Source organism: Globicephala melas, chromosome 13, assembly GCF_963455315.2.
Source record: "Globicephala melas chromosome 13, mGloMel1.2, whole genome shotgun sequence".
NCBI lineage: Eukaryota > Metazoa > Chordata > Mammalia > Artiodactyla > Delphinidae > Globicephala > Globicephala melas.
This window is the reverse complement of record NC_083326.1, coordinates 62,936,834-62,963,654: the sequence shown is the minus strand read 5'-3', so window position 1 is coordinate 62,963,654 and position 26,821 is coordinate 62,936,834. Positions and strand designations below refer to the sequence as shown.

General features: G+C 59.0%; 2 protein-coding genes across 4 annotated transcripts; both read left to right on the top strand.

Moving 5' to 3' along the window:
* The first annotated feature begins 15,442 nt into the window (after nt 1-15,442).
* Nucleotides 15,443-23,626, top strand: SEPTIN5 (septin 5). Of its 3 annotated transcripts, none has more exons than XM_030836420.2 (12): nt 15,443-15,575; nt 15,722-15,732; nt 19,949-20,045; nt 20,147-20,233; nt 20,474-20,597; nt 20,676-20,810; nt 20,916-21,033; nt 21,122-21,223; nt 22,018-22,114; nt 22,199-22,334; nt 22,452-22,554; nt 22,663-23,626. In XM_030836420.2, the coding sequence occupies exons 1-12, from the start codon at nt 15,533-15,535 to the stop codon at nt 22,717-22,719; spliced, it is 1,110 nt and encodes a 369-aa protein (XP_030692280.1). In that variant the 5' UTR covers nt 15,443-15,532; the 3' UTR covers nt 22,720-23,626. The 3 variants fall into 3 exon arrangements, with proteins under 3 accessions (XP_030692280.1, XP_060166301.1, XP_030692279.1); XM_060310318.1 differs by lacking the exons at nt 15,443-15,575; nt 15,722-15,732 and adding exons at nt 16,490-19,342; nt 19,513-19,575; XM_030836419.2 differs by lacking the exons at nt 15,443-15,575; nt 15,722-15,732 and adding an exon at nt 16,491-19,342.
* Nucleotides 23,531-25,429, top strand: GP1BB (glycoprotein Ib platelet subunit beta). The gene is given in 4 exon segments (XM_060310319.1): nt 23,531-23,895; nt 23,897-23,995; nt 23,997-24,067; nt 24,070-25,429. Coding segments are annotated over 4 exon segments (1,182 nt in total). The 3' UTR covers nt 24,717-25,429.
* The last annotated feature ends 1,392 nt before the right edge of the window (nt 25,430-26,821 follow it).

The following is a 26,821-nucleotide window of genomic DNA, read 5'->3' as shown; positions in this document are numbered from 1 at the left end:
TGACCCCTCCACCCCCACCGTGTGCAGCCCCGGCCTGTAGGCGTGTGAGGCCTGCCTGTCCCCGCAGCCTCTGGCCGTGAGCTGTCCACCTCTGCGTGTCCGCTTGGCACTTCCTGGGTGTGAGTGAACCTGGGCCTCTGGCCCATTTTTACGTTGTGTGTTAGGCATGGTCTGTATTTTGCCCATTCTCCTGTTTCCCCACCCTGATTGTTAAGAGTCTTTGTATGTTCAGGATATTGGCACATAACTCCCAGATGTGCCCTCCCTGCTCGTCATTTTCATTTCTTATGCTCCCTTTTTTCATGGGCAGGATGCGATTTTATGTCACTGAATTTGTGTCTTTTCTTTTATTGTATGTAGAGCTTTGAGTCCCCATACCCCGCCTGCAAAGGAATTTACCCACATTTCAGTATTTAGCTCCTGTGTGGTTTCGTTTGTTAATTTTGATATGGTCCATTGCAGTTTCCTTTCGTAAAGGTGTGAGGTGTGCATCTAATTTTACCTGTTTCTAAATGACTTCCTAACTGTCCCAGTGTCATTTATTTTTAGGAAGCCCATCTTTCCCCCAACTTTGTTATATATTGAATCTCCATGTTATATATTGAATCTCCAATTGAACTTGGGTCTGTTCCTGAATCTTTTATATCAATGCAAGCCACGTGCATAATTTAAAATTTTCTAGGAGCCATGTTAAAAAAATAAAGAGAAACAGGTAAGACTAATTTTAATATGTTTAACTTAATAAATCCAAATATCACTTCAATGTGCAGGCAGTATAAACACAAGATTAATGCATTGGTTGCCTTTTTGGCTCACAAGACTGGGTGTGCTGTTCTCCATCAGGACCACCACATCCCAGGGCTCAGTGGCCGAGTGGACACGCAAGCGGCCGTGTGGACACGCAGGGATGTGCCATCCTGTCCCTTCCGCCCGTCTGCTTGGGGCCCACCCTGCGCTGTGATCACTGTGAGAGTGTAGTGGGTGTTTGCGTGTCTGGCGGGGCCATATTCCTCTCCACACTGGGGCTGCCTACTCAATGCCGGTGCCTCTCTCCCCAGAGAACTTTCTCATTCTCCAGAGGGAGCTGTCTTTCGGAAGCACTGGGGGCAGCTGGCATTTTGGTGAGAAAGCATGAGAAATTTCTATTTGTTTGGGAATTTGTTCTAGGAAAATTTGTCTCTCTCATTTTGCTAATGGAAGTCTATTCATCTGCTAGATTCTGTGAGATGACTTCTTAATTTGAATATTGAATTTTCTTCTGATTCTCAAATCAGCTTTGAGGTAACTTCTTAGGAAATTTGACAAACTGTGAAAATAAAAATAGAAGCCAGTAATATACCTTATTATTGCTGTCTAATTAGGTGAATGCCTGGCTTCCTAGGCTGCTGGGATGTAATTCTGAACAAAATTGGCTGTGTTTTTCTTTTTAGGAGGCTGTGTCTGTGCTAATATCTCTGACTTTACACGCAGCAAACTTTAGTTGCCTTTCTGCAAACCCTGGCTTTTTCTGTTTATTCCATTTCGCTCTTTCCGCCGTGGACGATCCTTCACTGTAAGACTCCTGCCCAGCAGAGCCCCAGACGTGGTTTTTGGCCGGGAGTTTGTGCTCTGGGCCTGAGCATTGCCGTGGGAAGGCCAAGTGCTTCCTGCCTGTCTCCTGCTCTGAATTCCAGACTCTGGTCTGGCCACTGGGGCGACCACACGGCTGGACCTCTGTACGAGGCTGTGCAAGGAAGGAAGAGGAGGGAAGAAAGCCCAAGCTGACCGGGTTTGCAGACACTCGTCACCATTAGTCAGCTCGCTGCAGAACGGGACCTTCAGGTTCTCACCGAGAGTGGGGCTCAGGGCAGGGCTGCTGTGTCTGCACAAGGAGCCGGTTTGGGGCAGGGCCACTGGCTCCTCCCTGCCCAGCAAACGCCCCTCAGCTGGGTGGGGCGGCCTCGTCCCTGGGCTCCCTCTCTCTTCCTCAGTTTGGCCTCCAAAGGCGATCTAACCTAACCCTAACCCTAACTGAGTCCCAGGATTCAAGCTTCCAGAACATGAAAGTTCCCACGTCGAGAACCCCTTCCCGTTGCCCACTGATGGGCAGCTTCTCGGTGTCCCTCTGGGGCGCCTTATGCGTGTGCCAGCACAGATGTGCATGCATAAACACGTTTTCTGTTGGGCCGCCTTTTCCGCCCACAGGTCTGCAACTGTTTGTCTGGGTTTTTTTTTATTATTATTATAACAACACATCATGAGATCTGCCCTCTTAACAAATGTTTTACAGTTTTGTTAACTATGGGGACATCGTACAGCATGTCCTAGAACTTAATCATCCTGCAAAACTGAAACTTTATACCCATTGAACTATTTTTTATTTTTTTTTTAAAGAATTGCAGCAAAATACACATAACACAAAGTTTATCATCTTAACCATTTTTAAGTGTACCATTCAGCAGCATTAAGTACATTCACATTGTCATGCAACCATCACCACCATCATCTCCAGAACTTTCCATCTTCCCACACTGATACTCTATACCTATTAAACACTGACTACCCCCTCCCCCAGCCCCTGCACCCACCGTCTACTTTCTATCTCTGTGAATCTGATGACTCCAGGGACCTCATGTAAGTGGAATCACACAGTATTTGTCCTTCTGTGTCTGGCTATTTCACTGAGCATCATGTCCTCAGGGTTCATCCCCGTTGTAGCCTGTGTCACAGTGTCCCTCCTCCTAAGGCCCCACAATATTCCATCGTATGTACAGACCACATGTGTTCACAGTGCTCCTGGCAGGACTCAGAGGTGAAGGAGTGGGGAGCGGGGGAGGAGCCAAAAGCCCGTGCAGGGAGCAGCCTGAGGCCCTGGGAGCTAAGGGGGTGTGCCAGGTGTGCCCAGGTGCACCCAGGCACCGTCCTCTCCCTGGGGCCAGCCCAATCCTCATTCCACACACAATGGACACAGTCCCTGCCCTCATGCCTCCTTCCTCCTAGATGGAGGAGATGGACAGTAAATCCAGGTGATCAGGGCAACAGAGTGACCTTAGGGTCCAGTAACTCCACTCCGCTGGACATTTACCCCAGAGGGGCAAAAATGTGTGTCCACACGAAGACATATCCCGACTGCTCGCACCAGCCTGTTCATGATAGACAAAGAGTAGAGACAACCCCAGTGTCCATCAGCAGACGGGTGGACCACAGGTGTGGTCCATCCACACAATGGAATGAAGTTCTGCCACAGGCTGCCCCGTGGATGATCCTTGAGAGCGGATGCTCAGTGAAATAAGCCAGACACAAAGGGCCACATACCATGTGATTCCATGTATAGGAAACGTCCAGGGACCTAGGAAGTAGATTAGGGATCCCCGGGGGCTGGGGGAGGGGTGGGGAGTAACTGCTAACGGGTTTCTTTTGGGCGACGGACAATAGTGATTGATGCACAGCTTTGGAATGTACTGAAATCCACTGAATTACACCCTTTCTAAGGGTGGGTTTTCTGGCATGCAAATTATGCCTCAGTAGGACGCCTTCGAAATCTGCTTGTGGTGATTGCTGCTCAGCCCTGGGAACGTCCTGGAAACCTTTGAATGGTGCACACTAGATGGTGAATTGTGCGGTAATGAATTGTCTCAATAAAGTTATTATTTAAAAAAACATAGGCACACGACGAGGGGACTGGGGCGAGCTTGGTATGTTTAAGGGGAGGCGAGGAGGCCTGTTGGCTGAGTCTGGGGTGAAGGAGGAACTGAGGCAGGTGTGGGAGCTGGGGCTCAGCTCCTCCTGCAGGGCTGTGTGCATGGCAAGGGTGGAGCCTAAGGCCTGAACCGTGGTTCTAAAGGGCCCCCACTGCGGGCAGGGGTGAGTGTGGGCCAGACCCAAGGCCTGCGCTGGGGTGATGCAGACGAGGGTGGCGCTGGGTGCTATCACGGGCTGAACTGTGTCCCCCAAATTCATATGCTGAAACCCTAACCCCAGTGCCTCGGAATGTGACTGTATTTGGATATAGGCCTTTATTTTTTTAGTTTTTAATTTTTTTCAGCCGTGCCGCTCAGCTTGTTGGACCTTAGTTCCCCGATCAGGGATTAAACCCGGGCCTTCAGCAGCGAGAACGCAGAGTCCTGACCACTGGACCGCCAGGGAATTCCCAAGGTGGGCCTTTCAAGAGGTGATTAAGATAAAATGAGGTCACTTGGGTGGGGCTCTCACCCAACAGGACTGGTGTCCTTATAAGAAAGGAGATCAGGACACCGGCACACACACGCGAGGACACAGGGAGACTAGGGTGTGTACTCGCCAAGGAGAGAGGCCTTGGGAGGAGCCAGTCCCCGACAACACCTCCTCAGCCTCAGGCTTCCAGCCTCCAGACTGCAGGGAAGTAGATCCCTTCTGTCTAAACCCTGGGGCAGTGGTGCTTGTTACAGCAGCCCCAGCTCACTGCTTCAGGGCTGACAGAGCCAAGTGAGGCTTCATGAATGCATTTCAGGAGCAGAATCCACGCTGGATGTGGAGGGAGAGGGAGGGGATGAGCAGTGTGATTTGAGATTCAGATTTGAGCCACTGGTGGGTGGTGGTGACGCCACAAGTAAGATGGGAAAGCCAGGCAGGAGCGGAGCGGGCCCCCGAGAGTATTACTTGCTGCTGCCGTAAGCAGGACGAGGACACAGCCAGCCCTGGGCAGCCCCGAGCTGAGCTTGGTCTGCAGCCCCCTTCACAGGCTCCCGAGCCAGGGCGAGGTCGCCTCACTGCCTGCACTGAAGCAGATGAAAACAAAAACTGAGAGGGACCCTTGGCCAAGCAAAGACCCTGCAGTGGGAGGGGAAGATGGCAGAGCCCAGGAGGCTGCTGGAGGAGGTGGGGCCGGTGGTCCCCAGACCATCTCCCCCATCCTGGACTGGACCCAAGATGCCAGGAGTTTGCTGCACGCAGCATGGTGTCTTTGGGGAGGGTCATGCAACTTGACCCCCATCAACAGTGAGTCTGAAGGGTCTCCTTGGATCCGTGAGTTGGGAAGGGGAGGGGGCCGTGAATGCAGGAAGAGCACTGAGATGGTCTCAGATTCTCTGGGCCCAGGAGGCGGGGGGTGGGGGTGTCAACGCCTTGGAGAGAGCCCCCAAACACAGCCGGTACCCCCTCCCCAGCCGCCCTACAGCACTGGGCCTGTCCTCGGCAGCCAGGCGGGGGCGTGGCCGCCAGTACGGAATGCACCCCCTCACTCAGCGTCTCCCAGAGCCTGAGACGCTGTTCTCAGCTCTGACGTCCTCCATGGGAACCCTGGCCAACCCAAACACGCCTGTGTGGGGCTTTCTTTCTGAGTCAGAGCAGTGTGGCCGCAGGCTCTCCTCCTCTGTCCCTGAGCCCCGTCACCCACCCAGTCCTTAGCAGTCCTCAGCCCCCGGACCCGTCCCCATCCCCATGGGATACAGACTCTGGCACCCAGCATGATGTCTCAGAGGCACATGGGGGTCACAGGTCCCCAACCCCACGTCTGACCACACACCTCGGATGGCCACTCCCCCCCTCTGTCCCTCCCTCGTCCTGCAGGCGTCAAGGTAACTCACCTCTATGGGGGAGTCTCCCCACCCCCGATCCAGGTCACCCCCAACCGCTGGCCCAGAGACAGGTCAATATTGATTATCCAGGCTCTGAACAGAGAGAAAAAGCATTGGCCAAAAAAGATGAGATTTTACAGACTGTATTTTCCAGACAGTCATGACATGTCTTCCAGCCCACACGTTCTCCTGGAGCCTTGATGCCCCCTTGAACATAAGGGAACTTATCTATATCATTGACAGTGGGTCACAGCACAAGTGATGCTGCACAACTTCCAAGGCTGGGGACTCGAGGCCCCCACCGTGCGGGATGCCAGGCCAGCCCCCTGCAGAGATGGGAAGAAGCTCCAAGACTTCATGGAAAGGGAGGCGTCCAGACAGTTGCTCCAGCTCTAGACCCTGCCTGAAATCACACGAACTACCCAGCTGAGCCCTCCTGAATTTCTGACCCATAGAAACCACGGTGGATTAAAAAATGACTAAATTGATGTTCTAAGTCACTATGTTTTGAATTGTTTTGCAGCAACAGATAACCATTTCAGAACAGGGTCCAGAAAAGAGATCCACAAGATAGCCAAAATCTTGATTTTCATCAAAGGTGTCATGGCAATTCAATGGAGAAAGTTAAATTTTTTCAACAAATGGTGCTAGAACTGTTGGATAAACTTGGGTGGGGGTGCATTATGACCTCTACCTAACACCATACACAAAAATTAATTCACGATGGATCACAGTCCTAAATATAACACTGAAACTATAAAGCTTATAGAAAAACAGAAAAGAATATACTCATGAGCTTGGAGTAAGTAGGCAAAGATTTCTTGGAGAGGCCAAAAGAAGCTTGAGATAGAAAATGAAAAATCCATAAATTGGAATTTATCAAAATTATAAACATCTGTTTCTTAAAAGACATCATTAAGAAAATGAAAACTGGGACTTCCCTGGCAGTCCAGTGGTTAAGACTCCAAGCTTCTAATGCAGGGGACATGGGTTCGATCCCTGGTCGGGGAACTAAGATCCCACAGGCCGTGCAGTGTGGCCAAAAAATTAAAAAAAGAAAGAAAACCAAGCCACTGTCTGGGAGAAAATATTTGCAGTGAACATACCTGGCATTGGACTTATACCCAGAATATATAAAGAACTCCTGCAAATCAATTATAAAAAACAATCCAATTTAAACATGGGAAAAAGATTTGAATAAACATTTTATAAAAGAAGACATACAAATGGCCAATAAGCACCAAAGAGACACTCAGCATCATTAGTCATCAGGGAGATACAAATGAAAAGTGCAGAGAGAGACCACTATGTGCCGATTAGAATAGCTAAAATAAGAGACTGATAAGTGTTGGCAAGGATGCAGAGCAACTGGAACTCTCATACTCTGCTGGTGGGAATAAAATGGTACAACCCCTTTGGAAACAGTTTGACAGCATCTTATAAAGTTAAACATTCAGCTATATGATTCAGCCATTCTACTCCTAATTATGTACCCAAGAGAAAAGGAAATATATGTCCAAACAAAGATTTGTACATGCATGCTCATAGCAGCTGTATTTGTAATAGCCAGAAACTGGAAATAACTCAAATGTCCATCAGTGGTGAATGGATAAAAAATTGTGGTATATCTATACAATAGAATATTACTCAGCAGTAAAAAAAAAATAATGAACTATTGATACACTTATCAACATGGATTAATCTCAAAATAATTATGCTGAGTTAAAGTCAGATTTTAAAAATACATATTGTATAATTCCCTTTATTTGAAGTTCTACACGGGCAAAATTAATCTGTGGTGACAGAAAGCAGATCTGTGGTTGCTTGGGGCTTGAGGGGCTGATAGTGGTGGTGAGATTGACTGGGAAGGGGCATGGGAAACTCTACGGGGTAATGACAATGGCTCTTGATGGAGGTTTCAGTTATATAGGTCTATACATTTGTCAAAATTCAATGAACTGAGCACTAAGATCTGTGCATTTCATTGCATATAAATTTTACTTCAATAAAATAATTTAAAATAAACCAAAAAAGTGAAATGAGTGACCAATCTGTTAAATGGGTTAAAATAACAATGTTAGCTATTCTAGTTCCTTTGCTTTTCCATAAAAATTTTAGAACATCCTTGTCCATATCTACAAAAAATCATGCAGGGATTTTGATATTTTTATATTTTGATATATAGGAATTTGATAGGAATAACTATATATCAATTTGGGGAGAACTAACATCTTTACAATGTTGAGCCTTCCTATCCATGAACATGGTATGTCTCTTCTTTTCTTTAGATATTCTTTGACTTCTTTCATCTGCATTTTGCTGTTCTCAGCATATAGATCCTATACATGTTTTGTTAGATTTACACCTGTCTCATTTTTTTGAAAGTTGTAAATGGCATTTTATTTTTAATTTTGTTTTCTTTCTCTTTTTTTTTTTTTTGGCTGTGCCATGAGGCTTGTGGGATCTTAGTTCCCCAACCAGGGATTGAACCCGGGTCCTCGGCAGTGAGAGCAGGGAGTCCTAACCACTGACCGCCAGGTAATCCCCTAATTTTGGTTTCCATGTGTCCATTGCTAGTATATAGGAACACAATTGATTTTCGTATGCTGACCTTGTATTTGGCAACCTTGCTAAGTGAGAAGAAACAGTCTACCTGATTTCTTTACATTCTATGTATTTATATATATTCTATAGCCAAAGTTATTAAAACTGTATGGTAGTAGCAGAGGGATAGACACTTAGGCCAGTGAAACAGAGTAGAGTATCCAGAAATAGCTACACATGCCCAGGTGATTTTTGACAAAAGTTCAAAAGCAATTCAATCAAGGAAGGAGGCAACAAATGTTGTGGGAGCAAGTGGACATTCACAAACAAACAAAAACTTCAACCTAAGTTTTGCACTTTATATAAAAATTAACTCAAAATAAAATCATGGACTTAAATTTAAAATGTAAAACTAAAATTTTAGGGAAAAAAAAAGAAAATCTTTAGGATTTAGGGCTAAGCAACAAATTCTTAGATTTGACCCCCAAAGCATGAGCCATAAAAAGAAAGGTGGGCAGGGTGGTCGAAGCAGGGACAGTTATGGTATCGTGGCACCCAGAAGGTTCTCTGAAGATGGCCCAAGGTCCAGGGTGTAGGGTGGCCCATGGAGGGGCTGGGCGTGCGGACCAGGTGTGGCGAGGCTGGGATGAGGTGGGTCTCAGGAATCCTCAGCCAGCTCCTCTTGGGAGAAACATCAGTTCAAGTTCCTTGCCCTTTTTGAATTAAGTTGTCTTTTTGTTGTTGATGGTCTCTCTTTTTCATTCTCAAAATAACCTCGAGGACTAGGTGCAGCCAAAACAGTCCCGCTGGGCCCTGGGAAACTGACGCAGGCCCGCTCCAGACCTCAGGACAGCTGGGCCACAGCATCCGAGGGCTCGGAGGGGCTCTGGTTGGACCCCTGCTTAGACTCGGGTCATTTGTGGGAACTATGGACCCAGGCCCTGGGCAGGAGGTCTGGCAGAGCCTTCAGGGCTGTCTTGGCAGCCAGGCCCAAACCCGGTGTTCTGGGCCCACTGCTAGTGGCATGCAAGTGGGGGACCAGCCCAACAATGCCCCACGATGCCCTCCTCACCCTTCTCTGCTTTTCTGGGGCCCCCCTACCCTGCTCCAGCCCTCATGCCCAGCCTCTCCTCTCTCCAGGCCTGGGTCAGCATCTCATGGGGGCCTGTGGCTTATTGGCCCCCCAGTGTGAAACCCAGGGAAGGAGGGAGGAACCCCCACTTCCTCCTACCTGTGCTGCTGTGTGATGCAGCCGGGCAGGGCAGCAGCCGCGGGGCAGGCGAGTGGCACAGTCCTGCCCACCCGGTGCCCTCCGCCTATTGGAAGGATAGGGTCAGCCATCACTGGTACCTCCTGCCTAGGAGACCAGGCCCAGCTGAGAGCTGGGGGGTGAGAGCCTGGGGCAGGACTCCCCCGCCCCCAGAAGGTGCTGGCACCCAAGGGCACTTGTGAAGAGTCATCGCTGCAAAGATGAGCCTCTGGCAAGAGCTTGAGAGAGGGGAGTGAGGCCCGGTGACTCCTTTCTCCCTCATGGTCCCTTTGGGTGGCCCCAGGTCCAGCTCCCAAATGCACCCTGGTGATGCTTCTTAGATCAGAACGTGCTCGCCCAGCCCTGATGAGATGCTGGCTGGAAGCGTTCAGGCTTGGCAGCCGAGTGGGTGCCTCCCCCTCCATTCCGAGCCACTGGTGATTTGAGGCTCAGGGGCTCCTGTTGCTGCTCCCCCACATAGAGGGGACCCCAGCTGTGGTTCCCCTCAGCCTTGGAGCAGCCCCACGGTCTCAGCAGTGTGTGCCTCGGGTGGGCAGAGTTCTGCAGAGGAGCCCCTGGCGGCCTGCAGCCAGAACAAGGGGTGGGGAGGGGAATGAGCTGAAACCCTGGATCCTTGCCCTTCCCTGGAGTGGCCGGGGCCTGCTGCCCGTGTGCTTGGGGCGGGTGCTGTGGCTGGGCAGGGGGAGCTGGAGCCCTCCCCACAGCTGAGTCCATCCTGTTTACTCCCGAGGGATTTTCCGACCTGTCTCTGACCTGACGATCACATGACAGACAACAGACACGGGGCTGGGATGCCGTGGGGAGCTGGAGCCAGCCTTTGGAACCCCAACACTCGGCCTTCCCTGGTAGAAAGGCGGTCACGGGGGAGGGTGCCGCCTGGCTGGCTGCCTCGGGATCTGGGTCACTGTGCACTGCCTTTCGCAAGTGTGTGCTCCCATGGGATTTTTAAATGCATGAGCACCTCTGGGAGCATCTCCGTGTTAGCGCCTTTTCCCATCTCCACCTCTGCCACTCTTGAAAGCCCAGAACTGCACTGAGGACAGTCAGAGGTGCAGCATACAGTGGGGGAGGCCCTAGCCATCCCGCGGCCACTCCCACGTGCATCCCTTCAGAGGGCCAGGGGCACACGGTCAGGCAGCGCCAACTTGCTGAGTCACACGGAACTGAGCCTCCTCTCCTAGGGACCATGTTTCATCGTCAGTGGATGGAGTCCCCCTGACCCTTGCCAGGGAGGGGACGCCCACTGCTGCTCTGGGTCCCTCGGCTGGCCCACTGCCGCCGAGCACAGGCGTCCTTTGTCCCTCTGTCCAGCTGCCCAGTGAATGGGGAACGTGGTGTGGACCAAGGCTCTGTCCCCTGTAGCACACGGGCCTCTGTGGCAGGGCTGGCAGTGCCCTCCTGGCTGGGCAGCTGCTCAGGACTGTGTGTCCCTTTGATGGATGGGCCTGTTGTCCACCAGAGGGGAGAGCTCACTCGTCGTGACCCCGTTACACCGATCTAACGAGATATGAAGGAAAGCATTCTCCTCAGCCCCTCCCTGCATACACGTGTCTCCCCCCAACCCCGTGCTCTAGGCAGCCGCCGCCAGGGCTCCCTGGGCAGGGCTGTCTGGGCAGAGGGCACCGGAGGCTCAGAGCCATGGGGCGCACCCACCAATGCAGGGTAGAAGGTGCAAGCAGGGGAGCCCAGGTGCCCGGGTGGCTGAGCCAGGGCAACAGAACTAGGGAGGTTGGGGTGAGGGAGCAGCGCCCGTGAGTGGTCAAAGGCAGAGGCGGAAGGCGGAAGGGGTGAATGGGGCTGCTTGACAGGACAGGTCACTTCCCTCTGTGGGCTGAGGTCTGTGCTCTGAGGTCCCCATTCAGCTGTTTGCTCTCGCTGCGCTCTGAACCCCGCTTCCTGGTCTGTGCACCAGCCCACCAATGCCCACTCCCAGCACGTGGCAGGGCTGCCTAGAGAGGGCTGTGTAGGTGGGAGGTCGGAAGAGCGCCCTGTGCCTGCCCCCTCGCCCCTGTGGAGTTGGGGGTGGGAAAGGTGACTCACCTTCCTGCACACCAGGAGCTACCCTGAAAGAGGAGGACCCCAGGACCCCGGCCTGGGCTCCCCCATGGCCCCAACATCAGACACTGAGGAGCGGGGGCCTCAGAGGGGACAGTGCCTGAGCCAGAAGCAGGTGGACGCCGCACGGCAGTGTCCAGGATAGCGTGGCAGGCGGGGCTGGATGTGGAAATTGGCCAAGCAGGTGGGGGTGGGGGGCAGATCATGGTGGGTGCTCACCATGGGCGGGGCCCTGAGCAGAGCACCTCCCATCGACCAGAGCGGCAGATCCTCCTCTTGGGCTGACACTGAGTTTGACCTGGGCCTGCTCTGCACACTGGTCCCAAACCCGGCCACAGATTCCCAGGAACAACCCAGGGGACCAACTTGGGGCCAGTTGGGGTGGGCTGTGGGAATCACAGCCTTGAGCCTTGTCTGGGGGAGTGGGCCTCCCCGTTGCTGGGGCTTCTCCAAGGGCTGTCAGAGCAGGAGGGCTGTCTTCAGGCTCCTGGTTTTGGGAGCCTCACGTCCCGGGAAGGGCAGGTCTGACTCGAGCCCCACACCATCACCACGAGGACTGCAGTCCCAGCCACATGGGGTCTGAGGCTCCGAGCAGGTCTGGATGCAGGGATGGGGGCGAGGTCGTCACTGCACATCAGGAAGTTTTCTCTCAGTGGATTAACTCCCTTTTGAGTTGACTAAGGTCCTTCTTTGTCCCCCTGAAGGGCAGTGTGTTTCTCCTCTTTCCGTCATGGCCCTTTCTTCAAAGAGGTGGTTTGACCTCCTCGGGCTGGCGTGACCCGCAGGCCCTTCCCTCCAGCCCCCCGTGAGGGGGTGTCGATGACAAAGCTGCGTCCAGCTTGACTTCTGCCCTCATCCTTGGCCTCAGATGGACTGTTCTGGAGCTTTGTCACCAGTGGTCCCTGCTCCACCTGACACCCGTGTGTCACCTGGACAAACTGCTTACCTCCATGGTGTTCACTTCACGGTGAACCGTCGCCGTGGTTCACATGGAGGCACAAGCTCCTGTCTGTCCTGTGTGACCACAGATGCCCACAAGCCTGTGCTGACGGAAAGAGAGATACGGCACTGGCTAAATGTAGCCTCTTGAGAATTTCCTAACTAAAAAGAGTTTTTTTTCTGAAAAGCGTCAAGCTATTTGTAGCCCACGTTGGTTGAAGAGATTTTTCTGGGTGTAGCTTATTTTTTCACTCATTAACTTCTTTTTCTTATGAATTAAAAAGTAGCATTTTTCCCACCCAGGAACATCTTCCTTACTTGTCTCTGTACCACAGCCAGCATTTCTGCTCCTGTGGGGGGAGCAGGCTCAGACCCCACCAGGGAGGCTGGGTTTTCCTCCAACCACAGCCCTGAAGTGGGAAGTGCAATGGCTGGGCCACGCCTACCACGCTCCTTCCCAAAGTCACACGTCCCCAGGGTTGTGCCCTTTGATGGGCAGGGGACGTGTAAGTGTTTCACTTGGCCGTCAGTTGGCAGCATCCAGGCTCAAGAAACCAGAAAAAGCCCTTTGCCGTCCCACCTGGCAGAGCTGGAGACGCGTCCTCTGAATCCGCTGGCCAGTGCCCAGGCTCTTACTTTGCCTGTCCAGCCATGGATGCTGTCACCTGAGGTCTCCAACTAGACGGGGCAGCCCCAGTGTCTGTGGTGGGATCCAGGCTGTCCCCTGCACTCACAGTGGTAGGCGACCACAGCCCCAAGGCTCGAAGCGGGCCCCTCCCCTTTCCTGGCCAGCAGCCCACAGTCAGCCCCAGGGATTTCACAGGAGGCCTGACCCAGGCCTGCCCCTGACGTCTGCTTCCGGGAGCGGCTCCCCGTCCTCTTTCCATCAGCTCCATGCTGGTTCTCCAGGCCTGAGATGCTGGGCTCTAGCCCAACTGCGCTTATGCACACACTCCTTTGGATACACTTACTTTAATGAAAAAGACCCTGTTTATATGGTACCCCTCACCCTTTCTGGTCCCATCTCCAGGATTGTTTTAAAATCCGTGATTTAGCCAAGCTAGGCCCTTGACCTGCAGTCCAGTCCCCTCAAGGCCGTGTTCAAACCCCCTGACAGGGGGCTGCCTGGAGCCCTTCCCGACCCAAGGAGGGCAGTGCTATTGGGCACTTTGCAGGGGCACATCTGCCCTGTTGGGGACAGGCTCCTGTCTCTCCTCCTATGTCCCCACAGGCACAAGCTCGCCTGGCTCAGTCTGTGCTAAATGTCGAACTGTCACGTTTCACTGCCCGATTGACCCATTTTGCAAAGCTCCAGGTCCCCTGAGACGGGGTTCTCACCGAGCCCCTCAGGGCTGATGAAGGCTCAGAAGTCCTGCCTGGCACTCAGAGTGTCCCCTCCAGCCCCACTCCTTTATCCACAATTCCAAATTCCCTAAAGATATGAAACAAAGGTTTTCAAAACTTGGTGGCAAAGCCCGCCTTGAACTGATATACATTTACTCTGATCTTTATTTATTCCAGTTCGTGTGAACGGTTGTGTTTCAGTACAAAAATCTTTAAAAAAAATTTTTTTTTAATATCGTTTGGCCACGCAGAGCGGCATGCAGGACCTTAGTTCCCCAACCAGGGATCAAACCAGCACGGAGTGGAAGTGCAGAGTCTTAACCACTGGACCACCAGGGAAGTCCCTCAGTACAAAAATCTTAATGTGCCTGATTACGGGGTGCAGCCCCAGGGTCCAATGAGGTATCATGTAATGTATGAGATGTACAAAACTTCTGAATTCCAAACACATCTGGCCCCAAGGCCTGGGTGAGGGGTGGGGGCGGTGGACCGTCCCCACACATCGCAGTGCTGGAGCAGGCGATAGTCTGGTAAAGGGAAACAGGCTCAACCTGGCCCCAGGATTTCGCAGAGTGATGGTGCTGCTCTCGTGGCTTTTTCACTTAGAGGTGAAACAACTCTGCCCGGTGCTGGTGCTCAGAGGTGGAGGAGCCCACAGGCCAGCGGAGGGAGGAAGGGGTGCAGGAGGGCAGGGAGGGACGGGGCTTCCTGCCTGTGGAGGGGGCAGCAGGCCTTCTCCCACACAGGACCCTCCCTCACCTGGGAAGCTGGTGACCACTGGCCCAACTGTCACTTTCTGGGGGACTGAAAGCTCCAGACGTGCCTCCTGGGGGCACTCCGGGGAGGTCCAGGCCAAGGGCACCTGGGAGTGTGGCAGTGACCGAAGAGACAAGAGGCACTCATGCTGGTGAGTCCTCAGCTTCCCATCTGTAAGTGGGGTGCAGGCCCTGACCTGCCCCGCCTTCGCAGTGCCCTGGGGGGCCCCCTGCAACCCTTCTCAGGGTGCTAGCAGTCTGCCTCTGGGTCTGCAGAACAGAGGGTGCCGAGGTGGGCATGGGGGGCGCAGGCCTCAGGTTGGGCCCATCCTGTCCAGGATGGCGGCTCATTCCCCACCAATAATCCTGGAAAGGGGGCCGGCTAACGGCCCAGGTGTGTGGGCTTGCAGAGCACCGAGCAGCTGCAGGAGAGGAGCTGGGGCTGGTCCCCCGCCACGCATCAAGCTTTCCGCACAGTGACCATCCTTTCCTGCCACGGCCAGGAGCAGGACTCCCCAGGCCAAAGCCTCCGGCGTCCATCCTGATGAGGTGAGGAGGGGCATCCACTGACCTCAGTGGGCAGAGCATGCCGGGGGTGGGCGGGGAAGTGGCATGAGGCGGGAGACCCCAGGGGCAGGCTTTACAGGTGGGCCATACCAAGCATGGCCAGAGGTCAGGCCTGGACTGGGGTCCCACGAAGGCAGAGGAGTCAGCCCGGGTCTGGGCAGGGGGCCGGGTTGTGGGCAGGGACGGGGTGGAGGGCGGGGTACGTGCGCAGGGGCCCGGCAGCGGGGAGGGGAGGTGGGCAGGGGGCGCGGCCGCGGGGGTGGGCGCAGAGCGGGTCTCGCGGTGTCCGGGCGGCTGGAGGCGAGGGCGTCGCCCCAGGCAGCAGGCGCGGGGTCTGTAGGGGCGCCTGGGTCCCCGCCCCCGCTGGCCGCGCCGGGTCGCGCGTGGGCGCGGCGGGCGCCGATTGGCTGGCGGGAGCGCGGGCGGGGCGGGCGGCGGCGCGGAGGGGCCGGTCACCCCGCAGCCCGGCCTCGGCCTCCGCTCGTCGCCGCCCCGCCCGCGCGCACGTCCCCCCGGCGGCCACCATGAGCACAGGCCTGCGGTACAAGAGCAAGCTGGCGACCCCAGGTGAGCCCGGCGCCCGCCCGCGCGCGCGCGCGCACTCCTTTGTCCCCGCCGCCCGCACGCCTCTCACCGTGTGTCTCGGTCTTTCCCCCGCCCGCCGGCCCGGGCCCGGACCCCGACCCGACCCCCGACCCCACCCGACCCCGCAGAGGACAAGCAGGTACGTGTGCGCCGTCGCTCACCTGGCCCGCTGTCACCCATTGTGCCACCAACGCGCGGCGCCCCAACGCGACCCCGCCCCCGCCGGCCGTCATCCCGCTCTGTCGCGATAACCGATAACCGATTGTCAGCCTGGGCAGTGCCGCCAACCCGGGGCTGCAGAGGGGAGGAGCGGCCGCAGTGCCTCCGGGCCTGGCTCCTGACCCTCGAGGCATGGCGTGCGCTCCTCCCCGGATGGGGGATGGGCCGGGTGCCCCTCTCCCACTGGTCCAGCACCAGCCTCTCTTTGCTGACCTGGCCCGTGGCCGTGTGCTGGGGGTCCTGTGTGAGACCATGGTCATGAAAGGCCACGGGCTGGGGGGGAGGGGTTTGAGTCCACCAGCCAGGGCCAGTCCCTGAGCAGCCCCACAGGGGAACCTCTGGCCACCCCACCCAACTTCTCTGCATCTTATGCCTCCTCTCCACACACACCAATGTGAGTGGGCTGATCTGTGGCCAGGCCTCTTCCCCAGACTGGGAGTCTCCAGGGCCTGGTCTGAGTCATCCCGGTGCCCAGCACCAGTCTTCAGATCTAGGGGGTACAAACCGATTTCTCAAAGGGCCGGCCTAGACCCCAGCCTCCAGGAATAGAGGGTCGGACAGGAGGCTGGCCTGGATACTCGCTGTGAACCTAGCTGAGGTCAGGTTTAAACAGCTAGGAGACCCCAAGAGGGCGTGGGGGGGTGGGTAACCGGGGGGAGCTGGGGGTTCTGGGGCAGCCCTGCTGGGGGCCTCTCTGGCTTGAGCTCAGCCATGTTTAGGGCAGAAAAGAAGAGCCCAACTCTGGCATCAGGGTGGCCTTGGCAACCCTCATCTGGGATGGGGGCTCACACCCTGGGTGGATGCTGGGTGGAACCCGAAGTCTTGGCCTAGGTGCGGCAGGCGGGCCAGGAGTGGCCCAGCAGGTGGGGTGGGGGCTGGGAGTCACTCCTGCCCAGTGCCAGGCCCCTAGCAGGGATACGCCCCACCCTGGGACGGGTGAGGCTCACAGGGAGGGGCCACGACCACCTCATCCTGCCAGCAAGGGGCTCCCCGGGGAGCCTGGGACAAGAGCTGCCTCCCCATCATGGCGGGTCAAACAATGAAGGAGATGCAGGGACACACTACCACCAAGCTATTGTTCAAGGGAGAGAAAGAGGGAAGGCCTGGGAGACCAGCCCCCCTTGTCCTGGGCCTGCGGGCACTCAGGGACCCCCCTGCTGAGGCTCGAGCCCCTTCAGGCCTGTCTACCCCTCCTGGAGCTCAGCTAGGACCAGCCTTACCTGTCCCCTGCTCCTAGGACCAGAGGGAGAGAGCATTATGCGGGTGGGGTGTGGGGTTCCCTGGGCGCAGGGCCAGGGAGCCCGGTGTTTGGGGAAGGCTCCCCGTGGGTCTGGGGGAGCCGGAAGCCTGCAGTAACTTTGCTGTTCCATGGTTGGTGTTACTGAGACTCAGTCTGTCTGCACTCTGGGAAAGGGGGCAGGGGAGCTCTGTGGGCCCCCTCTGTGCCCACCCATCTCAGACACTGGGGAGGGCTCTGGTGGTCCTCTGTGCTCCCTCCTCCAACTCCCACCCCATCTCTAGCAGTGGTGGGGCCTTCACTGGCTCTGGCAGCTGAGGTGGTTCTAAGAATGGAAATGCCTCGAGAGTGTCAGGCACTAGGAGGAGGTGGGGAGGAGGTGGGCGCAGCAGTGTCTGTGGCTCGGGAAGTCCTGAGGAGTATTTGTTGTGCCTCGGGGGCCAGAGAAAGGGAGTGGAAGGGCCCCTTCCTTGGGGATCCCCCAGGGAATCCCCAGGCCCCATCTGGACGAAGTCAGGGGACAGGGCAGGCAGGCAGGGAGCTGGTCTTGTCCCCCTGACCCGGACCTCCACTGAGGCTGTGCCTTACCGATGGGGAAACTGAGGCCTTCTGGGGGCAACGAGCCCATCAGGCACCAGGCTGTGGGGTGCCAGCTCTGTCTGTCCTCCTGGAGATGCCCTGGGCCCGAAATGTCAGCCTGTCTGGGCAGGAAGTGGGCTGAGGGGCCATGTCTAAATTGGAGCCGGGAGTGGAGGCTGGGTGGGACTCAGCCCCAAGGCCCCTCGCAGGTCTGCGTGGTGGAGGGCTGGGGCCAGCGCAGAGGCTTTCTCAGAGCCAGGGCTGGGGGCGGGCTGGGGAGCTGGGGCCTGTGGCTCCCCCCCCTCTCGGATGAAAGGCTCCCCTGTTCCCAGCAGCGGGCCCACCCCTCCTCCCCAGGTGCCAGCGGCCTCCAGGCCACACAGCAGCAGCATGAGCCTAGACAGGGGGACAGAGGCCCCTTAAGCGGGGAGCCAAGAAGGGAGGGCCTAGGTGGGGGAGAACTGTGGGGCCTCCCGTTCCCACTGACGCACAGTCCAGGGACACGTCTCTTTGGATCCCCAGCTCCTTTGCAGGCCTCCCTTGCCACCGGGCTGGTGCTGGCTTGTTCAGATTCTGGTGGGTCCTGCGGGTAGGGTCAGTGAGGAAGGGTTTGGGGGCTCAGGAGACCCCTGTGGTCCCTGGAGTGGCCGCACAGGTGTGAGGGCTGAGCTGGCTGGAGCCCTACAGGCCCTGTGTTGCCCAGTCCTGTAAGTGAGAGCAGGGTGGAAGCTCAGAGGGAGTGTCCCCCTTAGGGGGAAGGGTTCACTCCAGCACCCCCTACCTCTGCTGGCAGCGGCTGTCTGGGGGCAGAGGTGGCAGCGCAGGGCTGGCCGGCGGGTTTGTGGAGCTACGCACTGGCCACAGCTTCCAAGTTTGCAGAGGTGGGGGTAGGGGTTGGGCATCTAGTGCTCGGATCGCTCCCTTCCCCAAACGTAAGCCTCCGCGGGCCTGGGTGGGGAGGTGGGCTCTGCCCTCGCAGGTTCCCAACTTCTCTCGGCGGCCACGGCGGTAAGAATTCTCCAGACACACGCGCACACACGCGAGGGGCGGGCCGTGCATCGGTGGGTAGCTGGGGGCGCCTCTGTGACACCGCCGCGGGAGAGTAGGGGGACCGGGCGGGCTCCCGCGGGCGCACGCGTGGATGGGGGCGTACTCGGGCGCCCTCTGGCAGGCGGGACGCGGCAGCGCAGACCCGGCCGTGGACCCGGTCCCCCGCCCACCCGGCTGTGTAGTCGCTGGACTGACGGCCTGAGCCGCGCCGCTCCGCGCGCAGCCGCCCGCCAGCCCGCCGAGCTGGGCCCTGCCCTCCTCAGCTCCGTGGCTCCGCCCGCGCGGCCCAATTTCCAGGCGACTGTCTCCCGGAGACCGCGCGCTCCTCTCCGGCGCGAGGGCCCGCCTGTGCCAGGGGCAGGCCCGCCTAGGGCCGGCGAGCGGCTTGGTGGCCTCGGGGTCCCGGCATCGCGTGAGCGCCGCCCCTCCGGGCTTCGGTTCCCGCGTCCGTAACCCGTAACCCGGGGGCGAGAACAGGGCCTCGGGGCCGCACAGCGCGCGAGCCCCTGGCGCACAGCTACGCCGGGTGGGCCTGACGCACTCTGGGCCCCAGCGCAGCGGGCAAGGTCCCGGGGTCGCTGCGATGGACTCGCTGGCGGCACCCCAGGACCGCCTGGTGGAGCAGCTGCTGTCGCCGCGGACCCAGGCCCAGAGGCGGCTCAAGGTGTGTGTGGAGAGGGGAGCGGAAGGTGGGTCAGCTGTGCGCCCGCCCCCCGCGCACGGACTGGGGATGCGACGGGAGCCGCAGGGCCGGGGTCCTGGGGTGGGCGCCGGAGGCCGCGGGAGGCTGGGCGCCGCTGTCTATAAATAGCCCCTGCTCCGCCGTCGCCGCAGCCAGCCACCCCCGCGGCTGGATCGGGGCCAGACGGGGCCTCCCACCCCTTACACTCGGGAGGGGTGAGTATTGAGGTGGGGGCTTCTCCAGCCTCTGAGGGCCCTGGGCGTGTGTGAGGGGTCTGGGTCCTGGTGCCCTCTGCCCACCGCCCAAGGGGGGACACCGCCTTGCCCGCTGTGCCTGCCACCTCCCTCCACACGCACACAGACTCCATCTCGGTCCCTGCGAAGCCCTCGCGGGCGCCTCCACCCTCCACCCCCACCTGCCTTCCACCTCCAGGGCCTTTGCCCACAGGCCCTCACCCACTTCTGCCATTGAGATGCCCCCTCCCTGGGGACTCTGCCCTGCTGCCCCCTGGCCTGAGCTGGGTAGGGGCCAAGGCACCGGGCTGCCCCAGGAACCCCAGCGTGCCCCTGACCCGCCCGCCCCCGCCAGGACATCGACAAGCAGTACGTGGGCTTCGCCACACTGCCCAATCAGGTGCACCGCAAGTCTGTGAAGAAGGGCTTCGACTTCACGCTCATGGTGGCGGGTGAGTGGGCCGGCCTCCAGGGCGTGGGGTGGCGCACTGGCAGCCAGGCTCTGTCTGGGGCCTGGGACCTGACCCGATGTCCTCACTGCACCTGTGGGCAGGGGAGTCGGGCCTGGGGAAGTCCACACTGGTCCACAGCCTCTTCCTGACTGACTTGTACAAGGAACGGAAGCTGCTCAGTGCTGAGGGTGAGTGGGCCCCACGCGGCCCTGGCGCTGCCACCATCCCCTGCTGGGTGACCTCTCCAAGGGCTCCTTCCAGGTCCAGCCCTGCTCCTCTGTCCCCGAAGCATGGGTCTCCCGTTCAGGGTCCAGATCACCGCCGGGCCACATAGCCAGGGATGAGAACAAGGGTCTGGGCTGCCCGGGGTGGGAGTGAGGGTCACAGAGGGTCTGTGAGGGTCTGTCCCCCCACCCGCCTTGCCACAGAGCGCATCAGCCAGACGGTTGAGATCCTGAAGCACACGGTGGACATTGAGGAGAAGGGGGTCAAGCTGAAGCTCACCATTGTGGACACACCAGGCTTCGGGGACGCCGTCAACAACTCTGAGTGGTGAGGAAGGCCTGCCCGGTCTGCCCTGGCCCCTGGCCACCAGCCACCAGCCTGGCCTCATGTGCCCCCTGCCCCCAGCTGGAAGCCCATCACCGACTACGTGGACCAGCAGTTTGAGCAGTATTTCCGGGACGAGAGCGGCCTCAACCGCAAGAACATCCAGGACAACCGTGTGCACTGCTGCTTGTACTTCATTTCCCCTTTTGGGCACGGGTAGGTGGCTACCCCGGGCCAGGGGTGCGGGTCCTGCCCATCCCTGCGGCGCCCCCTCCCACCACCACCACCCCATGAGCCCCTCGCCCCGGCTGCTCTCCACAGGCTGCGGCCAGTGGACGTGGGCTTCATGAAAGCCCTGCACGAGAAGGTGAACATCGTGCCCCTCATTGCCAAAGCCGACTGTCTCGTCCCCGGTGAGATCCGGAAGCTGAAGGAGCGGGTGAGCCTGTGCGGTCGCAGGGCGCAGCGGGGACTCTGGTGGGGCCAAGGGCACCAGCCCCTCACCTGATGGCCCTTGCCTGCCGCAGATCCGGGAGGAGATCGACAAGTTTGGGATCCACGTTTACCAGTTTCCTGAGTGTGACTCGGACGAGGACGAGGAGTTTAAGCAGCAGGACCGGGAACTGAAGGTGAGGCTGCAGCACTGGGGGTGAGGGACCCAGAGGCCACTTTACACCAGGTCGGGAGGAGGGCCCGGGCCCAGGTCTGACCTGGGGGGCAGGAGTGTTTTGTCCAGGCCATAGAGTCTTCACCTGGGGCTGGGGCTAGGGCGGCCCAGGTCCCCCGCTGGCTTGTGTAGTTGGGTCCCCATGTAGTTAATAGGTCATGGAATGCTTGCCAGGATCTAAAGGCACAGCCACTGGCCAGGCCCCCACCCTGGCCCTTCTCTCAGCCCCTCGCCATGCTTCACCCACAGAAGGGCCTAGTCCAATGGCCCCAGGCCTGTGCATGTCCTGGCTCCCAGAATTCTGAGCTCCGGCGGGGGGGGTGGCTTTGAGTGCCCCGGGGGTTAGAGTGGTGATGGCAAGCCCAAGCTCGGGACAGGTGGCCACCGAGCCAGGAGCAGGGTGGACCTTTCACCCCGAAGTCAGCAGGGCTATCACTAACAGGAGGCATGGGCTCTGCCCTGGGAAAGGAATGGGGAGGCACTAGATGGAGTGGCTGTTGGTGGTGGGGGTATCAGGAGGGGGTGTACATCTGATGGGCACGGCCCAGCAAAAGCCCTAAGGTGTAAGCTGTACCAGTTCTGGCTTCAGCTGGCAACAGAGAGGCCAGAGGTGGGGACAACAGGGTCTCTTTGGGGAGAGCTTGTTGAGGGTCATTGTGGAGGGGCGGGCCAGGTGCTTAGTGCCCATGACCCTCTCCCACCACTGCCCCCACACCCATGCTAACTGGGAGTGAGCCCTTGCACCTGCCCCCCCAGGAGAGCGCACCCTTCGCTGTCATCGGCAGCAACACGGTGGTGGAGGCCAAGGGGCAGCGGGTCCGGGGGCGTCTGTACCCCTGGGGGATCGTGGAGGGTGAGTCGAGGCCTGGGGCACAGCATTTGGGTGGGAAGGCTCCCCTGGGCCGGCACCTCACCCACTGCCTGCCCCCGCCCACAGTGGAGAACCAGGCACACTGCGACTTCGTGAAGCTTCGCAACATGCTCATCCGTACACACATGCATGACCTCAAGGACGTGACATGCGACGTGCACTACGAGAACTACCGAGCGCACTGCATCCAGCAGATGACCAGGTGCGTGACCCACCCGCCCTCGGACCTGCCCTGACCCCCACCCAGAGGTGTGGGAGCCACAGGGTATCGAGGGTCAGCCCAACCCCCAGCAGCTTCTCCCTGGTGTCCACCCTGCAGCAAACTGACGCAGGACAGCCGCATGGAGAGCCCCATCCCCATCCTGCCACTGCCAACCCCCGATGCTGAGACGGAGAAGCTCATCAGGATGAAGGATGAGGAGGTTGGTAGGCAGCAGGGGAGGAGCAGGGGCTGGGGGTGGGGACAGGGCCAGGCCCGTCCCATTGCACTTCTCACCCCACCCTCCGTTGTTCCTGCCCCGCCCCCCTAGCTAAGGCGCATGCAGGAGATGCTGCAGAAAATGAAGCAGCAAATGCAGGACCAGTGACCCCACCACAGCCCCACTTTTCCATGGATATACTGCCAGTTTCCAGACTGGCCCTTCCCACCCCTGGACCCCGACTGGCCTGGACTCGACACCGGATTCGTCTGGATCGCTAACAGGCCTGGACACAACCCCAATTGCAGAGTGGCCCAGACCTGGACTTTTTCCTACTGTTCCTGAACTGACCCAGAGACGCGGGGTCGCAGCCCCCAGCCAGCCCTAATTTATTCTCAGCATCAGCCCCTCCCGTCATTTGTGTCTGCTTCCAAGGGGCCTGGACAATGGCCCCCACAGCCAGCCCTCTCTGGCCTTGGGGGAGCAGGAGCTAAGTTGAGTGGTGACTTCTGAGATCTCCCCCCAACCCAGAAGGTCACAGCACTTAGATTCCAGGCCCTACTCAGATGGGCAGGTAAACCAAGGCAGAATAGGGGAGCAGGTCCGCAGGATCCTGGGCCTATTCCCTGCCCAGGGCTGCAGAGTGAACTTGGGAGCCCTCACTTTGTGCTGAGGTGGGCCAGGTCCTTCTTACCTCCTCACCCACTCACCAGGTAGCTCAGCGGGCAGGTTGGACAGCCGAAGCAATTAGGATCCCTCCAGACCTTAGGAGGCCAGCTGGCTGCTGGGGAGGAATAATGGGGCTGCCTACGCCCCTCCCCCACGGCCATGGCCCGGCTCCAGGAGCAGTGGGTGGTGGGCAAACTGGCAACCCCCATCCCTGGACCACCCTTCCCTGTTGGTCGCTGGAGGCCTGTTCCCCGCAGCAGCACTGTTGCCCCGGGTTCCTGAGCCCCTGGTCCCCCATCCCTCCACCCGCATGATCCCTGCCCCCAAGCCCCATCCTCCAATTTGTTCAGTTGTGAATGCTGCGTCCTGTCCTGGTGACGGGAGAACAATGTTGGTGAACGTCGAAGAGGGTGTCCAAGTGCTCCGTGCGCCCCTGGGAGCGAGTGGGGCGGAAGCCCGGTCGGCCGGCAGCCTGGCGATAGCGCTCTATCTGCGCTGCCGGCTTGGCCTACTGGTTATTTGCGACGGGGCTGTGGTCGGTTCAGCGGGTGCGCCGGGGACTGGCAGGGGCGGGGCGGCTTTATCGCCCGGTTCTGCGGCTGCTGCCTGGCGCTCCAGAGCTAGCTGGACCGCTGTCCTCTCGCCATGGGCTCCGGTGAGTCTGGGGTCTGCCCGGGCCAGGCCGCTCCCTGAGTAGAGTCCGGTGGGGAGGTGCTCTGTCCTCTGGGCTGTAGTCGGGAGAGGTTTGGGTCAGACTTAGAGGGCACTTCCAGCCGGTGCCGGGCTGTCGGGGTGGAGAGGCTCGCGGGTGATGGGGGGCACGCGGGTGCCCCGGGACCCCGCCCAGGAGCCCCAAGGGCCGGGCTCACCGCGGCGCTTCCCTTCCAGGGCCGCGCGGGGCGCTGAGCCTAATGCTTCTGCTGCTCGCGCCGCCGGGCCGCCCGGCCGCTGGCTGCCCGGCCCCGTGTCGTTGCGCGGGGACGCGCGTGGACTGCGGGCGCCGCGGGCTGACGTGGGCTTCGCTGCCGGCCGCCTTCCCGCCAGATACGACCGAACTGGTGCTGACGGGCAACAACCTGACGGCGTTGCCACCAGGGCTGCTGGACGTGCTGCCGGTGCTGCGTGTCGTGCACCTGGGCGCCAACCCCTGGCGCTGCGACTGCCACCTGGTGCCGCTGCGCGCCTGGCTGGCAGGCCGGCTGGAGCGCGAGCCCTACCGCGACCTGCGCTGCGCCGCGCCCCCCGCGCTACGGGGCCGCCTGCTGTCCTACCTGGCGGAGGAGGAGCTGCGCGCCGCCTGCCCGCCTGGCGCGCTCTGCCGCGGGGCGCTAGCGGCGCAGCTCCTGCTACTCTGCCTTGGGCTGCTGCACGCGCTGCTGCTGGCGCTGCTGCTGTGCCGCCTGCGGAGGCTGCGCGCCCGCGCCGCGCGCCGGTGGCCGCTGACTACCCCGCTGGCGGAGGAGCCCGCGACCCCCGAGCCGAGCGACTGGCGCTGAGCCGTGCGGCCGGCCCGCTGACGGCCCCCCGCTCCGGCCGCATCCTCCGCCCACACGATCTCCCAGACGCTCCCCCCACCGCGGCCGCGCGCAGGGGCCCCACTGCTGCGCGCGCACCGCTGGCGACACGCTCGCACCCCCTGGACCTGGATGCCGAAGCGGGCCCGGGGCGAGCCGCTGCCCAGACCAGTCGAGCCCCCCACGCCATCTCCAGTGCGAATAAACCCTGCTCTCCATCCGACCGATCTCTGCACCGTGCGACTCGGAATCCCCCCCCTCAAACCCAGAAAGAGCTCCGGGGATGATTCAAGGGGACACATCGCATGTTCATACACCCAAAATCACCTTCTGGGGTGCGCACAAGGTCTGGGAGTGAACTCACCTGCCACCGACTCTCCCAGAAGTTCTAGTGAGAAGGCACAGAAGAGCTGGAAGTACAGTGCCCACACTGGCGGGAGTGAGGACACAGGGGACAGTGAGGACAGTGGACAGTGAGGACACTGTGGAGCAGTGAGGACACTGGACAGGACAGTGTGGGGACGGTGAGGACCCCACAGGAAGTGTAGTTGCCAGAAAGAGCAGATGCTCAGAGTGGCGGTTTCCGGGAGTCAGTGAGGGTCTTCCAGGTGGCTCTGAGGACAGTCCAGGGTGTGAGGTTTCCCTGAAGGCAGTGACTGCGCCACACAGGCAGCTTTCAGGGTATCAGGGGTGCACTGGGGATGGTGAGGGCGGTCGAGTGGCCCAGCAGATGCTTCCGGGGCATCTGAGAGAGAAGTTCTGGAGGGCAGGTGAGGAGGGAGCGAGCGTTGTGAGCTGGGGTCCACGTAAAGTTCCCTGCAGGGGTGAGGAGGCACCTGGGGTTGCAGGTCTCTGAATTGTGTCCTCCACCTGGCCGCCGCCTCCTGCAGGAAGGCACCTCTGACTGTTTCTCAGTCCCTGTCTCCCCGTCCCAGCCCTGGATCCAGGCTGAGCCACCAGGGCCTGGAAATCCTCTGTGGGTGTCCCAGTGAGGCTCAGGTGCTAATGAGGGCCTGGCGGACCCAAAGATGGCCTGATGCATTTCCCACTATTGGGGTCCTGCTCCCGTCCTAGGTGTGGCCCCCACCTGTCTGGCCCTGTGAACAATGAAGGCTGCTTGCTGTTCACCCCAAACAGGACCCTGACAAGGAGCCTCGGGCCTGAGCCCCAGCTGCCTGGCACAGGAAGGCCCCCGGCTCCTCTGACCGGGTCGGGGAGGCTGCCACTGACACGGTCTTTGTCCTGGCCTTTGTGGGACAAGACAGATGGCCCTCCGGTCAGGCTGATGCTATCTCAGGGCTGCCGGTGGGACGTGAGGCAGGAGCCACCCCCTCCTTTGTGGGCAGGTGCATGGCATCCGGCCCATTGTGGGCTGCAGTTGACTGTCTGGCCGTCCATCCAGCCTTATCACCACATCTGGGACAGCGGCCCCTTTTGTACAAATAAACTGCCACCCTACCTCCCCAGGGAGTGTCCCAGAGCCCCTGGTGTGGGTCAGAGGCCACCCCCTAAATTCAGCCCCAATGTGGTGCAGGAAGTGGGTGTCACCCCTACTTTCTAGAGGAGGAAACCAGATCCCAGAAGCGGGTCTCCCTGCTGGGCCCCAGAGCTTTCTCCATGGCTGCACTGGGAGCAGAGCTGAAACCAGGCCCCTGGGACCCACTCTCCTCCTCACTGAGGACTTTGGGGGGCAAATGCAGGGCCCAGAGAAAGTGGCCTTGGGGTCCTAGGTGACCCCAAGCTAAGAGAAGGAGGCCCCCCTGGGCCATGGGACAAGGTCCCAGCACGAGCTGTGAGAAGTGGTGAGCAGGAGCCCAGCTCCACGGCCAGTGTCCTGCTGAGAGGGTGGGCATGAGGGCCCCAAGGGCCAGGAGATGCAGAAGACTGGAGCTTCTTTGAAAGAGGGAAAAGGCTGGCATCACAGTGTGGTCAGACTTAAGGAAGAACTTCCCACTCGGACAACGGGGCAGTGGAACCACATGGTTTCTCCAGGCTTGCCCCTCCCTTTTGCCAGTTCTCCATGATTTTGATGGGCTCCGGCCAAGGTACTGACCACAGGGGGATGCCGGCCTGGCCTCGCTGGCTGA